Here is a 14,990-nt window from a genome sequence, read left to right as displayed (position 1 = left end):
AGCTTGATTCAGAGTAAACAAAACCGACAAATTGCAGCAAATACAAATACAAACCCTATTTTATTAAGCGTAGGAGATAAAGTTTATATCACAAACGAAAATAGGAAGAAATTAGACCCTTTTACATCGGCCCATACGTAATAATTAAATCAGAAGAACCAAATTGTATAATCAAACATACGGTCACAAATAAACAGTCCAAAGTTCACAAAAATAGATTGATTAAAGCGTAAAAAGTTAGGAGCGTACATCACTTCATATTGAAATTATATATATTTTTTTATTCTTTTCGAATGGTTACACCATTCTCCTAAAGGGGGGAGGTGTAGCATACTAGCATATCATGTCAGGAAAATCCAACAATCAGCAATAAGGATAAACCCATTAGCATAAATTATCGAATACCTAATTAGCTACCATTATCTTGTCACTGTCATTTGTCTACGAAAAGTACTCTTTACGGTTTTACCTAAAACAAACCCACTAACGGGTCTTGCCCAAAACATCACATTATAAACATCAACAATAAACGCCTTAACCTTAAGCACACTTCCAATGTCAGACACCACACCGTTATATTATTATTTTACCTACTCACGTGTTTGGGTCACGTACCTGAACGCAAGAAGACAATTGTAAACTAGTATTTAAGAAAGATACAATAAAGAAACGACGTTCATTCTTACTCAAGTCAAATCCAGACGGACATGCTGTCCGATGTGTTGTGAATCTGTTCAAGTTATCACCACCCGTGCAGGAGCACACCTAAACATACAGCTGATCAATATAACCCTTTGAATAAAATTAGAAATATATTTTCATGATAAATACACTACATAATGTATGTAGACGTTAAGTATATCAAGATGAGCAAGAATTGTTGAAAGCATGAATCAGCCTCATCCTCAAGTGGAACCTTATAATTACAATCTATTACCTTTGGCCGTGTTTTTTCATGCTAACATTATAGAGGGGACCCGGAAATGTTGGAATACACCATCTTTTCAGTTGCAGCAACACAAGAATCGTAACACACTGTTGCGTGCCACATTTAGCGTTTTATGCAATTCCAAAAATCTAGAATAAATATGACTCACCTGCGAAACAGCGCCCAGCTGACGCCAATCGAATGCATCCGGAACTTCCATGTGCTCGTCAATCTCGGCCATCGGATTACCCACATGGTTGTCGCTACCGTCTCTGGGTACAACCAGCCCAGTTCTCTGTCTGTACTCGGCGCTAGTCATATCGGCGAAATGCGTAATGCCGTATTTGGCCGTACCCTGTTCGTACTTGTTCAACTGTTCGATTTTGAACAGATTGTTCTTGAAAATTCGGAATCGCATCTCGTGCTCCAAGCTGCTCTGGTACTGGCGACTGTGCTTCAACTTAAACTTCTCAAACAGATGCCGGGCGTGGTCTTCGCCTTTGGAATAGTGGCCCTCACCGTCGCCATCGGACTGCCGAGGACGAATGGAGCGAATAGAACGCTTTGCATTGGTAAGCGACTGATCCTTTTCCGGTTCATCATCTCCGTCGCATTTCACGTTGTATTTGCGTTGCTCCTGGGTATCCATCCAAATGCGTTCCCACACGGAAATTTTACAGACTACTTCCGGTTCACCCTTCACCTTGAACGTGTACTTGTATAATGAACCGGCCACCAACTGAACTGAGCCTTTGACGATTTCAAAGTCGCTGAAAGAAAAAATAAATACTACTATAGGTACACACATTTAAAACAATTATTGCAAAGTACTCACTCATACGACTTGGACTTTTCCGTGTTGTAAGCCACCAAACCGGCCTTAATCCGCTCAATGTGACTTCTGTCCTTCAAATCTTCGGCAGATAGTTCGTTCGAGGCCCCTGTTTTCTTGGCATGGCGACGGACACGCGCAACAGTGCTCTCATCGGCACGACTCGATTTAGAACCTCGTTTGCTTCTAGACCTTCGTTTGCGTAGCGTGTAGGTGTCATCCTGTTCCGATCCACATTCGGCTGTGTATTGATAGGCTTCGTCTCCCGACAACCAAGGTCGTTCCCATGAGGTCAGTTTGCATACCTTACGCGCACCGTCTACGATGTATCCAACAAAATAGGTGTACAAAGTGCCCTGCACCACCTGACTGGTAGCGTTGATTAATTCGGGAGACATGGTTTGGAGTTGCGCTTCAGATCCTGCCACCTTGCTCAATAAAATCTTAATGACACGTCCCTTGTGTTCCGGACTTTTCAGCTCTTCCGAACTTAGACCTGCCTGACATCCGACGCAAAAGGATCGTTTGGAGCGTTTTCTTACCGCATTGGAGTCTACCTGTTCGGTGCATGATGCAGTGTATTGATAGGCATCATCTCCCTTCAACCAAAGGCGCTCCCAAGAGGTCATTTTGCAGATCTGACGGGAACCTTGCAAGTCGAAACTAACAAAGTAGGTGTACAGAGTGCCCTGAACTACCTGACTTGTGGCATTAATTATTTGTGGCGATAGAGATTCGAGTTCACCCGGCGATCCAACTACTTTGGCTAGCAAAATCTTGTTCACGCGTTGTTTGTGTTCGTCGTCTTGTAGGTCATTAGACGACAACGCCGCAGGGCATCCAGCACAGACCTCTCGTTTAGATCGGTCTTTGTTTACGTCTGGGCAGGAGAAAGAAACTTTTTTGGCTTCAGCTGGTGACTTTTCCTTAAGCCAAGGCCGCTCATGTGAGGTAAGCTTGCAGACGCGCTTATCAGGATCATCGGTGAAGACCAGTTTGTAGGTATAGAGGGTTCCTGCCACCACCTGCTGCGTAGCTTCAACGATTTTGTACTTGCGTTCATTATTTTCACCTCCCGCAGTCAGCAGTATGCTCTGTATCCGTTCTGTGTGTTCCGACTTGCCGAACTCTTCTGGGGTCAATTCCAGAGGGGCGCCGGTTTTTGGACCCTTGCTGAGCTTCTTACGTTCGACGTCACGAGCGACGCGCCGTGACACATCCTGGCAATTGAAAGTATACTCCGGTGTGTCCCGCAGTGGGGTGTAGATCTTAACGCTGCACGTATTGGTCACTTGGTCATCTTTGTCCACCAGATCGACCGTGTAGCGATGGATGGTCCCGGCTACGATCTGAACCGTACCGCAGCGGATGATGAAACGGGATGCTCTGGAAGATGTCGTGTGTTGAATGAAATATTGTCTAATTTGATTATGTTTTAACGGTATGTAATGAGGCGTGGAAGCCTCCTTTCAAGAGGCGCGGAAGCCTCCTTTCAAGAGGCGCGGAAGCCTCCTTTCAAGAGGCGCGGAAGCCTCCTTTCAAGAGGCGCGGAAGCCCCCTTTCAAGAGGTGCGGAAGCCTCCTTTCAAGAGGTGCGGAAGCCTCCTTTCAAGAGGCGCGGAAGCCTCCTTTCAAGAGGCGCGGAAGCCTCCTTTCAAGAGGCGCGGGAGCCTCCATTCAAGAGGCTCGGGAGCCTCCTTTCAAGAGACGCGGGAGCCTCCTTTCAAGAGACGCGGGAGCCTCCTTTCAAGAGGCGCGGGAGCCTCCTTTTAAGAGGGCCGGAAGCCTCCTTTTAAGAGAGCCGGAAGCCTCCTTTCAAGAGGGCCGGAAGCCTCCTTTCAAGAGGCGTGGAAGCCTCCTTTCAAGATTGCCGGAAGCCTCCTTTCAAGAGGGCCGGAAGCCTCCTTTCAAGAGGGCAGGAAGCCTCCTTTCAAGAGGCTCGAAAGGTTCCTTTCAAGAGGATCGAAAGCCTCCTTCCAAGAGGATCGAAAGCCTCCTTTCAAGAGGCTCGGAAGCCTCCTTTCAAGAGGGCCGGAAGCCTCCTTTCAAGAGGGCCGGAAGCCTCCTTTCAAGAGGGCCGGAAGCCTCCTTTCAAGAGGGCCGGAAGCCTCCTTTCAAGAGGGCCGGAAGCCTCCTTTCAAGAGGGCCGGAAGCCTCCTTTCAAGAGGGCCGGAAGCCTCCTTTCAAGAGGGCCGGAAGCCTCCTTTCAAGAGGGCCGGAAGCCTCCTTTCAAGAGGGCCGGAAGCCTCCTTTCAAGAGGGCCGGAAGCCTCCTTTCAAGAGGGCCGGAAGCCTCCTTTCAAGATGGCCGGAAGCCTCCTTTCAAGAGGGCCGGAAGCCTCCTTTCAAGAGGGCCGGAAGCCTCCTTTCAAGAGGGCCGGAAGCCTCCTTTCAAGAGGGCCGGAAGCCTCCTTTCAAGAGGGCCGGAAGCCTCCTTTCAAGAGGGCCGGAAGCCTCCTTTCAAGAGGGCCGGAAGCCTCCTTTCAAGAGGGCCGGAAGCCTCCTTTCAAGAGGGCCGGAAGCCTCCTTTCAAGAGGGCCGGAAGCCTCCTTTCAAGAGGGCCGGAAGCCTCCTTTCAAGAGGCTCGGAAGCCTACTTTCAAGAGGCTCGGAAGCCTCTTTTCAAGAGGCTCGGTTGCCTCCTTTCAAGAGGCTCGGAAGCCTCCTTTCAAGAGGCTCGGAAGCCTCCTTTCAAAAGGCTCGGAAGCCTCCTTTCAAGAGGCTCGGAAGCCTCCTTTCAAGAGGCCCGGAAGCCTCCTTTCAAGAGGCTCGGAAGCCTCCTTTCAAGAGGCTCGGAAGCCTCCTTTCAAGAGGCTCGGAAGCCTCCTTTCAAGAGGCTCGGAAGCCTCCTTTCAAGAGGCTCGGAAGCCTCCTTTCAAGAGGCTCAGAAGCCTCCTTTCAAGAGGCTCGGTTGCCTCCTTTCAAGAGGCTCGGAAGCCTCCCTTCAAGAGGCTCGGAAGCCTCCCTTCAAGAGGCTCGGAAGCCTCCCTTCAAGAGGCTCGGAAGCCTCCTTTCAAGAGGCTCGGAAGCCTCCCTTTAAGAGGCTCAGAAACCTAATTTCAATAGGAAGCCTCCAAAAGTCCGTTTTTCATATATCTCATAAGCTTTGCTTATTTTCACTCACAGCGAAAAAAAATTGGGGGTACCTCAATGAATGTAAAAGTTCGAAGGGGTGCCTCATAAGAAAAAGTTTGACAACCGCTAGCATACATCAAGAACGTATGTACTTAGAAGCGTCGCGGACAATGTAGAATGATGTCAACGTAACTTCTTGTTCGACGAAAAATGTAAAGCAACTTCAAGAAATGCAAGCTCTTTCTTAACCAACGATTTCTACCTTATTAAAAATCTTACCTATTCTTCCCCTTCGCGTATCCCTTCAAGCCAGCTTGAATCCGCTGCTGATGTTCCGGCTCAGTGAGATCCACCTCATGTAATCCACCCAGCAGCTTATTTGGAACGCACTCCGACTTCACCAGGCGCACTTCTTTGTCCTTGTCTCGAATCTGTCATGAAATAAAAACAACGAAAAGAACAAACCCAAAAATTCAATTCTCGTCAATCTTTCACTTCAACCCGACACAAGAATCACAAAACCTCAAGTGTGCAGAACTTATTGCTGCCATCGATGAGCAGAGACTTGCACTTGACCGAATCCTCGATCTCCTCGACGCAGTGCGAGTTCGCGGTGACAACCCGGGCCACATACAGGTCTCCCTTCTGTTCGACGGCGCTGCCAAACTGATTGATCCGCTTGACACTGATCACCTCGAGCAGTATTCGCTTGAATAGATCCGCATCCATATGGTCCAGCATCTGGATCGCTTCGCTTACGACCTTCTCTATTTCGGATGTCTGCTTGGGGTCAGCTTCGGCCAAATTCATCTCAACGAATCGCTTATTTCTGTGGTACGGATATTCCAGGTAACGATCGACCGAATTGTACGGATCCAAAGCATTATACGGACTGAAGTTAATCAGCGGATTATAACCGTGCTGTTCGTGCGATTCGTGAGAATGACTGCCGAAGAATGGGTTAGAGTCGAAAGGTTTATGCTCGAAAGAATGCGAACCGGGAGCACGTTTGTTGCGCTGTTGGGAGTCATCAACGTTTAAGTCCCGAATCAACTCCTCCCGTGTTTGTGTTCGTTGAACAGTTTCTTGCTGTTGTTCGTCGCTGTCATCGCTGAAGTGCATCACGATCGAGTCGATCTTCGGCGGTTTAGATGTCTGCAAACTGAAGTCCGGTTGAATCAATTGTTGTTGCTGTTGATCGTCGGAATCGTTGCTCTCTGAAGAATGTTGATCATTGTTTAGTTTTGCTGGGATAGAATTCTGTAAAGAAGCAGTACTGTCTCTGATGACGAATGCCGCCGTGTCCACGTTAGCATCACCCCCGCCAGGATTAACAGTTCTATAGTAGTTATCAATACTGGTTTTAACCTTTTGAAGAAGCGAGGCAAACACCGGTTCGTATTTTTGTTGCACTTCTCGGCCACCCCCTCGATGGATAACTTCGTCCAACGCTTTCTGTATTTCTTGATGAGTTTTGAACACTTCCTCGAATGTAAATTGAACCTGTTGGTCAAGCGATATTGTGGTCGTTTCCAAAGGTGCTGTCTCCGTAGTGGTCACCTCCGATTGAGGTTGTACTACTTTTTTCGGAATGATTAATTCTTCATCAACTTCCTTTTCACGTTCGTTGGTACTAGTTGCTATTCTACGTGGTGGTTGAGCTTGACTTCCAAACATGAACAACTGATCAAGGACATCTTTCGAAGATTCGCTGAGTACTGGCGTACTCGATTTCTCGGTGGTGGTTGTAAGGATCACCTCACTATTGGGGGTACTACTGACCACGAGCTTTTTCTCGATAATAATTTGACTCACTAAATCTTTAAACCTTGAAGGATTCATCTCCTGTTGTGATCGCAAACTTGGGTCAAACATTGGGTGTAGTTTTGTCACTATCTCTACTCTTTCGGTTGTCTCTTCTCCGGATGTACAATTCGAGTACTCCAGTGTACGGTACTTGTCGCCAATCTCTGTGGTCAACCAAGGTTTTTCCAGTACAGTTAGTTTACAATAGACTTCCAATTGTTCACGATCTAAGGCCTTGACGACAAGTTCATATCGGACACCAGCGACCACTTCCCGTGTTGCCGATTGTACTTCCTGTAGTGTGAAATCTTTCGGGAGGAAGCTTATCGCAATAATGGACAAACCGCGAAGTGAGGGCCGCAGTTGTTCTTTTGCACCCAACGCATCGACGTGGATTGCGACAAAACTCTCGCCGCTCGTCCGTGTCGAAGGTTCATCCTGTTGGAGCGAACATGGATATAGTTCAACAGGAGGATCATCAACCTGAATGATTTAAGGATTAGTTATCCAGCGCCACCCAGGTTCAGTTAGTTAGAGGCACATGTGCTGAATTAGTTAAGCGCGCCATTTCGGATCACATTCAATCTACGGGAAATCTGAGGGAGGCAATTATTTTTGATGAGACACCTCGCATGCTATCACATTGGGGCTACACATAAATTACTGCTCAAATGAGGTTTTGATGATTGATTCGAATTTCCGGGTGTAATTTTGATGGACATACAACATTCATATTTATGACTAATATATCTGCCCCAACTTATCGTGTAACAGAAAAACGAATACAAGTTTAAATGACACTCGCTTATTTTGATAAGGTCAGTACGAAAGTGAAAATACCTTTTGCGTAAATGATAAACAAAAATATTAAATGTGATAACGCCGGAAACAGTAAGATAAATACGAGCATCTGTTCCAAAACAAAAATAGGCATACCGGTAGCCTGCATGCAGCTCAGTTGATTTATTAGGTTATCAGTGGAAGTTGTCCACTCCACTGATATTGTCCACGCGACTTATACGCTATTCTATTTATGACCTGATAAGCGATGCACGAGTCCGACAGTCGCCAATACAAATTAGAATTGCAATCCATTACTCATGCTTGAACGGCACATTGTACCGGAACGTCACAGATGCAACAGTGGGCAGATATTCCTGGGATTCCATTCATAGATTAACCCTGTACAAAACATTTATAAACTCACAGCCTGCTCCTTAACGAGTTCGTGTTCCAGACGGAGTCCGCTGACCAAGTAATCCTGGTGGAAGTTGATAGAAAAGCGTTAATCGCAGTAATCGTTTGCAGAGAATGTCATAACGTTGTACAGCAACCTACTAGAAGCCGGCATGCTCTGAATCATCGCATCGCAGTAAAGTATAAACCAAGCTTATACCTTTCTGAGAAACATCGGGAAAGAAATAAACACTTTTGGTGCGGCGACTATAGCGTCACGTTCAATCAAATGCGTTGTTTGCAATGCAAATAAGAACGAAGTCGTCGATACTAATTACCCTTCTAGCCTGCAAGCAGAATACTCTGTGCTCTACATTTCGCATTTGCGCCCTTTCTTGATTAATTTTCCGCAAATGGACTTGATTGGTTTGTGACCCTACAACCTCTTCACGGGTATCCAAAAATACAAATGTGGAAGTTCAATTGAATGCAATTCAGCAAATTGTCCCCTCACGACACACGAACGACGAACTTGCAAATTCTCCATACAATTAAACGATGTGAATTGATCACCATTGGAGGGAAGACATTTCTGGAAATGCTGATTCAGCGATCAATTAGCGTTCAAACTACGCTTCATGAGTTAAACACGATAATAATAAAGATTCGCAAATTTGGCTGAAAGAATCAAAACAATGGTCACTAAATTTTCAAACAGAGCTTTATTTTCGTATTTCGAATGAGATCATCTGGCGATCACGTTATCAATCCTAATGGCAAGTCATCAACAATCGTTCACACAATCCATTCTCAGCTTTTTTTTTCAGGACTTGTGTGAGAATTAATTGGGGCATTAGGAGCACCAGCACAGAGTTCATGCGAAATTATAACAAGTTTCAAGCTCACTGGTTCGTGCTCCATCCATCCATCATCGCGCATAATTTTATGAACGACAATTGATTGGGGATTCTGTTACTCGAGCCTTGCAGATAAGACCATTCGGAACGGAATAAAGAATGTTTACTTGCAAAACAGAACGTGATTCCGGCGTATTTGTGATTGAAGCTGAACCATGCCGGACCGTATTTTGTGTTTTCTACATATGTTACGAAGTCATGTGCGATTGAGTGTTCGAACTTGTGTAATCGTAGTAGGCTTGTTAGTGAATTATCAATCTGCGATGTATGCATTAAATATTTAAGTATTGTACGGCGCATAAAATAATTGGTTGATGTGATCGCAGCAAAAAGTAAGCGCCAGATGGACGCTTAAGAAAACCAAAATAACTCAACTTGCAGAGAATAAGATTGGTATAAAGGCCAGCAGTCTCCATAAAACCCCAGGGGCCTCACTTTCCTGTCGCATTTCCGCGCAAATAATGTTAGTTGTAGGACGAGTCAATCTGGCTCGCATTTTGTTACAACCACAACGGATAAACAACAGGACACTCCGGTTAAGGATTGGCTAGACCATTATCGATAGCCGCCTTTTCTATGGCCTGGAACACACTTGTATTGCCCACCATAAAGTATTAGATACTATGTCGCAGATCTTCAACCGATACGGTAGAGCTGCTTCTGGGTTGCTGCCATCCACACCATCCGAGTCTGCCTGTGTGCTGGGACATGCATCTTGCATTCTTCTTATCTACATAAGGGGATCGACTTCTGCACACGAAGATTGGCGTATGTCTCCCCCGGGTTCACTGGCATGGAGCGAGGAGCTGGCACTTATCTACAGCCAATATCAACATCTCCATAGCACAATATTTGCGCAGGGGTGACAACATAGTGGCTCTTAGAAGGTCGGTGGCCGAGCTTTTGAACACCAAAAACTCAGGTATACGGATGGGTCAGTTCCCGACCGTGGAGTTGGTTGCGGGATCACCGGAACAAACCTGATAGTTTCGGACAGCATCCAGAACTTCTGTAGTATATTTTCTGCCGAAGCCGCCGCCAACCCGTCTAGGAAACGTGTCCTAGTCCTGACCGATTCTGACAACGTTATTTTCGCACTATAGTGCGACCTGCCTAAATATCCCCTGGATCCAAAACATACCTCCTAACAAGCTCCCGAACACGACATTTTCTTGGATCCCGGAGCACTACGGAGGACCTCCTTGCCGGCGTCGGATGTCAATACTTCGCTTTTTCGTCCTACGGGAGGATATTTTAAAACATAGATCGAAACGATTGGGAGTCGCTCAACTCTTCTACGAACCCAGTATAAGGTGGCAAAAGCTGGAAGGATATGATGGGCAGGGCATGTTTCAACAATGCCGGACAGAAACCTTGCAAAGATGACATTCGCTTCGGAGCATGTTCAGCGCAGCGAGCAAGGTGGACGGATCAGGTACAAATGACTCGGCGAGCGTGGGTCGTAACTGAGGATGGATAGATGTGACCTCGAACCGTGTACTGTACTGTGATGTACCAACAAATTTATTCAGTGTTATCTGTTTAGTTTAGACGTAAGCTAAGCTAAGTAGGGTGGGTGTACCAATTGACGCCATACATATGAACAACTGTTTTTTTAATAAGTAAAAAGTATGTGGGTCGACTTTACACTACTAAAAATCCACACATATTTTTTGGCAAAAATCCATAGATTTAACATATGATGTATATCAGCGCACACATAACCATTCTCCACGCGAACTACTAATAAAATATATATCGAAATAAACTTTATGTGTGGTCTCGAATTAGCAATGATTTAATTTATGTGTGGTTCTATATCGATTATATTAGGGTGGAGCTATTGCAAAAAATTATAACGGCGACACATATATCTTATATAGATATTTTTGGCAGTGTATATATCAAGCGAAAGGTTTTACTTCCTGCTCCTTAGAACAGCTGTGAAAAGCACAATAAAATTTGTTATAATCCTCAAAATTGATTAATCCATAATATGAACGCATGCACCAATTGTGGCACTAATCTTAATTTTGGTTCCTTATTTGGCAAATCCAAATAGGGACCACTAGTGCGACAACTGGTGCAAAGGACGTCAAAAATTAAGCAAAATCAATTTTTACAATTATGCTTTGTTTGTTTTGGAGGAGATCAAAGGTGTTATCGTATCAAATGAATATGCTTTATCGATCTGAACTTGTTTTGTGGTGATTTGATTGGCCATTTCGCATATAAAGCACTAGTGCGACAACTGGTGCTATAGCCAAGACTGGTACATCTAGCCTATATAAAAATAATAAGGCCGGAGTGGATTTTGCAGTACATAGAAGTTGTCTCTGTTCTGCTCGGTCCATAGCTGCACGTTGCAAACCAAAGACTATGAAGAGTCTGCATCCCAACTAACATTTAATGTCAATGTAAATGTTATTTCAACTCGTCTATACGGCTTCAAGCTGAATATTTGTGCTATACATATGATCAAGAACTTCTATTCAATGCTTTTACCAGCAAATCTGGCGAATCTATTCAGCTATTTTTGACGTGTCTGCACAACTACTTTACAGCATGTTACACAATTTTTTCTCAATCTTTACTAAACCATTTAGTAATATAATTCGCTTCAATGGCGCTTATTCAGATTTTTTGAATCTGTTAAATAAGTTTTATACAGCCACTGAATTCAATTTGATTGAATATTATTTGAAAGGAGAGTAAATTTCGGGAGTTTATTCAATGTTTTTGCCTTTCTCGTACAACAAAGTTGTACCGAAAGGCTATCATTTCACTCCAAAATAGAACTTTTAATAGAAGTCTCGGAGACCCATGATATTATATACCAATCGACTCGGCTCGTCGAGCTGAACAAATGTATGTCTGTCCGTGTGTATGTGTGTGTGTGTGTGCACACGAAAACCGAAAAACATTAGCCACTTTTTCATATAGTAATTCTTAACCGATTTTCTCGCAACATGTTGCATTCGACAGGGGACAAAGCCTTGTTGATCACTATTGAATTTGATAACGATCGACCATTGCGTTTAAAAGTTATAAAAGAAATGGAATCGCACCATATAAGCGCCATATAAGGTTGGTGTCTTGGCTAAATGCGAGAAAGGCAGTATCACCACTCGGTGAATTAAGTTGGGTTTTTTTGTGAAAATTCAAATCTCAATTTTGTTGCTACCTAGATTCGAACTCCTGATCTCCTGATTCAATGGCCGCTGCTCTGTCATCACCGTCACTTTGACATATGTAAATAACAAAGAAAATTATGGATGTGCTTCTTCGCATACCCTGTGCCTATAGGTTGTTTTACTAACGCAATTTTCAGATTCATGCTGTATAAACGTTAGAAAGAGGCCTACATGCTGCTTTCAGTACATAAGCTTAAAAATTATGCTTTCAGCATTATTTCAACCATTATTCAAACATCTATCAGCATGTTCTGTTGGCTAACTTTTATCCATCATCAATCGCTGAAATTGTTTTTAGGCAACATTTTCTCGATCTGTACAGATGCTACTTTGCTGCTAATCGTTTAACAGTAGCCGTCAACAGAAATATCGCTTCTAAATGGCTTGTTCTCTTACGCTATCTGCTAGCATTAATGACAGCGCTTTTTCAGTTGCTATAAGAGCAGGTGAATACCTTTGTAGCTGCATTACAGAAATCAATAGCTCATACACAGCTCCGGCAACAAAAATCAAATGTAAACATAGCGGTTTTGACGTTCCATACTGATATGCTATTAAAGAAGCAGTATAAGGTTTACTTAAACGTTGTGTAATCTTCAAAGATACAGAAGTTGCCTAAAAGCTTCGTCAGTTCATTTATAGCGCCATTACGCTATATTGTTAGTGCTGTAACAACAGCCAAAACGTTTTCATTGTGAATGCTACTCACCGTAATATGGGAAGCTGCTTACAAGCAACTCGGTTACATACATGAGCTCTTAACCGATAAGCTTTGTTGCTAATTCAGACAGAGCTGTTTTATGACTATATGAAAGCTGCATAAACGATAAAAGATTAAATATATTCGGCACACTGACTAGCTGATAGATATTTGGGTAATAGTCGAGTTGAAGTTTAAGGGATTATTTGCGGATGTTTTTCTTTTACTTATTCAGCATTGGCTGCTTTTATTCAAATATTATACAGCCAAAGGCTAGAAGTTGAAGCTTTTAGCACCAAAATTGTTAGTTGGGATATCATCTTCCACCTAGCTCACTGTTCGACTCGCCTTGTTGTAACCGTATAATCACAAAAAAAAACCCTTAAACACATCACCTTAATTTGAACGTAGCACTTTTCTGTCAAAATGTCCACATTCCACATGCACCTTCGTTCTCCTCGAGTCTTGTCCAGATCTCGTGCCCTTAGAGGACTACTGAGCATAGATGGCCAGTTAGGTAAGGCGGCACAATAAATCTCTAGTTAGCCCAAGTACACGAACTCATCTATTTCACCTCTACGGATAAACTCGTTATTAGTGGCTAATATTTTCTTCTTTTGAGTTCCTTTCTAACATATTACTCCGTCCTCGACGCGTTGATGACTAGTCTTGTCAAAGCCCAGAGGTTTCGTTGTTTTCCACCGGCCAATCGATTTCTGTATTTCCTGGAAATCTGGGACTAGAAACTTATGTCCTGCACGCGTGCTTTCAGGATTGTTGATAGCTACATTGCCATTCAGATCCTCTTCGTAGTGCGTGATACCATTGCTCTATCTCTTTACGGTACCGATCTTTCTGCTGGCTCCTTTTATTACTTAAATCGAGTTACATCTGTTCCGCGCTCGTCTGTATTATTATTCGTTCGCCTCGTACGGTGCCATAGCAATTCTTCCATCCCTCAAACCAAAACTCGGCCTGGAAGAAGAGCTCTCCGTTGGTGGTCGGATGAGACGCGTCGATCCGTCAAAGCCAGAAGGAAGGCACTCCGAGCGCTCAGGAGGCTTCCTCCTGGACAACCAAATAAGGTAAGTGCTTTGGAGAACTACAAGCAAAAACACTACGAATCATCCAAGACGCCAAAAGAAAGCAGTGGAAGGACTTCCTTGACTCCATAAATCCGGCACAATCCGCCACCGAGCTATGGGGGAAAGTCAATGCGTTAAGTGGCAAGCGTAGATCTTTCCTCATCTACATTGATTCACAAGACCGTACTATCTCTGACCCATCGGATATGGCTAATGCACTCGGGGAATATTTTGCATCACTCGCATCGGTAAGTAGCTACCCAGCCGATTTTCAAAGGCTCGTAGCCACCAGGGCCCTGACGCTCCAGAACTTTCAACAAGTACCGCCAGACTTACTAGGTTCTCCAATAAACCAGCCCTTATCAGTCTTCGAGCTTTTCTTCGCTCTTGCCAGAAGCAACGGGAAGTCTCCTGGTCCGGATGGAATGGAAAATCTCCCCCTTGTCATGTCTGTATACACTCTCGATATGTAGAACGTCAGAACGTCCAAACAGGATTTCGGCCGACAACCGCCCAGACGAACCAATCGGCCATCAATCGAAGCCTTTTGTAGCCAAATCATCCACTTCACCGTCAACCGCCAGTCAAAGCCACTAAATCGACTTCACTTCCCATCCACCGATTAGTTTGGTCCGTCCTGATCCTCGTGGTGATTAGCGCGCTCTTCCCGAGCAGCACAAGTCAGACAAAAATGGTTGCAGCAACTTGATTATGACTGAATCCGGTCACATATGAGTTGCAGTAACCTATGAGGAATATGTGTGCTACTGGAGTTGCCAGCCATGCCACCCTACTTTCGAATCTACCGCTAACGCACTCGACGACGACGCTATCGTTTGAGGCGGCTATTGTTTCACGTAGGTTTCACGATACAACCCGCCACCCACCTTCTTCTTCTTCATTGGCAATACATCCCACTCTGGAACTTTGCCGCCTCACAGCTTAGTGTTTATTAAGCACTTCCACAATTAATAACGGCGAGGTTTCTAAGCCAAGCTACTATTTATGCATTCGTATATCATGAGGCTAACACAATGAAACTTTTATGTCGAGGGAAGTCAAGACAATTTTCCTCTCGAAAATTTCCTAGACCGGACCGGGAATCGACCCCAGCCACCCAGCATGGTTTTGCTTAGTAGAGGGCCCCTACCACCCACACACTTTGTTGAAACTTGAAACTCTCCCCTGCCTAACATCGCCCTGGGACCCGGTAGACAAAAGAAGGTGTTTTATGCCCACCTCGGAAGCAGTCATTGGCTTAATATCAGCTACTAGGGGCT

The 14,990-nt window shown here is 44.5% G+C and overlaps 1 protein-coding gene across 3 annotated transcripts in view; it reads right to left on the bottom strand.

Moving 5' to 3' along the window:
* The window catches only part of LOC134219793 (uncharacterized), a 45,974-nt gene that overhangs the window by 21,069 nt on the left and 9,915 nt on the right, over positions 1-14,990 (bottom strand). Inside the window, exons 3-8 of one of the 3 annotated variants that reach the window (XM_062698674.1) lie at positions 7,846-7,899; positions 6,110-7,076; positions 5,355-6,049; positions 5,112-5,263; positions 1,764-3,146; positions 1,098-1,698 (exon numbers count right to left, since the gene is read on the bottom strand). In XM_062698674.1, the coding sequence (XP_062554658.1) occupies positions 1,098-1,698; positions 1,764-3,146; positions 5,112-5,263; positions 5,355-6,049; positions 6,110-7,076; positions 7,846-7,899 (3,852 nt within the window). Of the gene's footprint in view, positions 1-1,097; positions 1,699-1,763; positions 3,147-5,111; positions 5,264-5,354; positions 7,077-7,845; positions 7,900-14,990 lie in introns of all 3 variants that reach the window. The other 2 variants (XM_062698658.1, XM_062698666.1) reach the window with 2 other exon arrangements.

The sequence above is a fragment of the Armigeres subalbatus genome, chromosome 1, assembly GCF_024139115.2.
Source record: "Armigeres subalbatus isolate Guangzhou_Male chromosome 1, GZ_Asu_2, whole genome shotgun sequence".
NCBI lineage: Eukaryota > Metazoa > Arthropoda > Insecta > Diptera > Culicidae > Armigeres > Armigeres subalbatus.
Note: the sequence above shows the minus strand (reverse complement) of the source record. Positions and strands in the feature narration are given on the sequence as shown.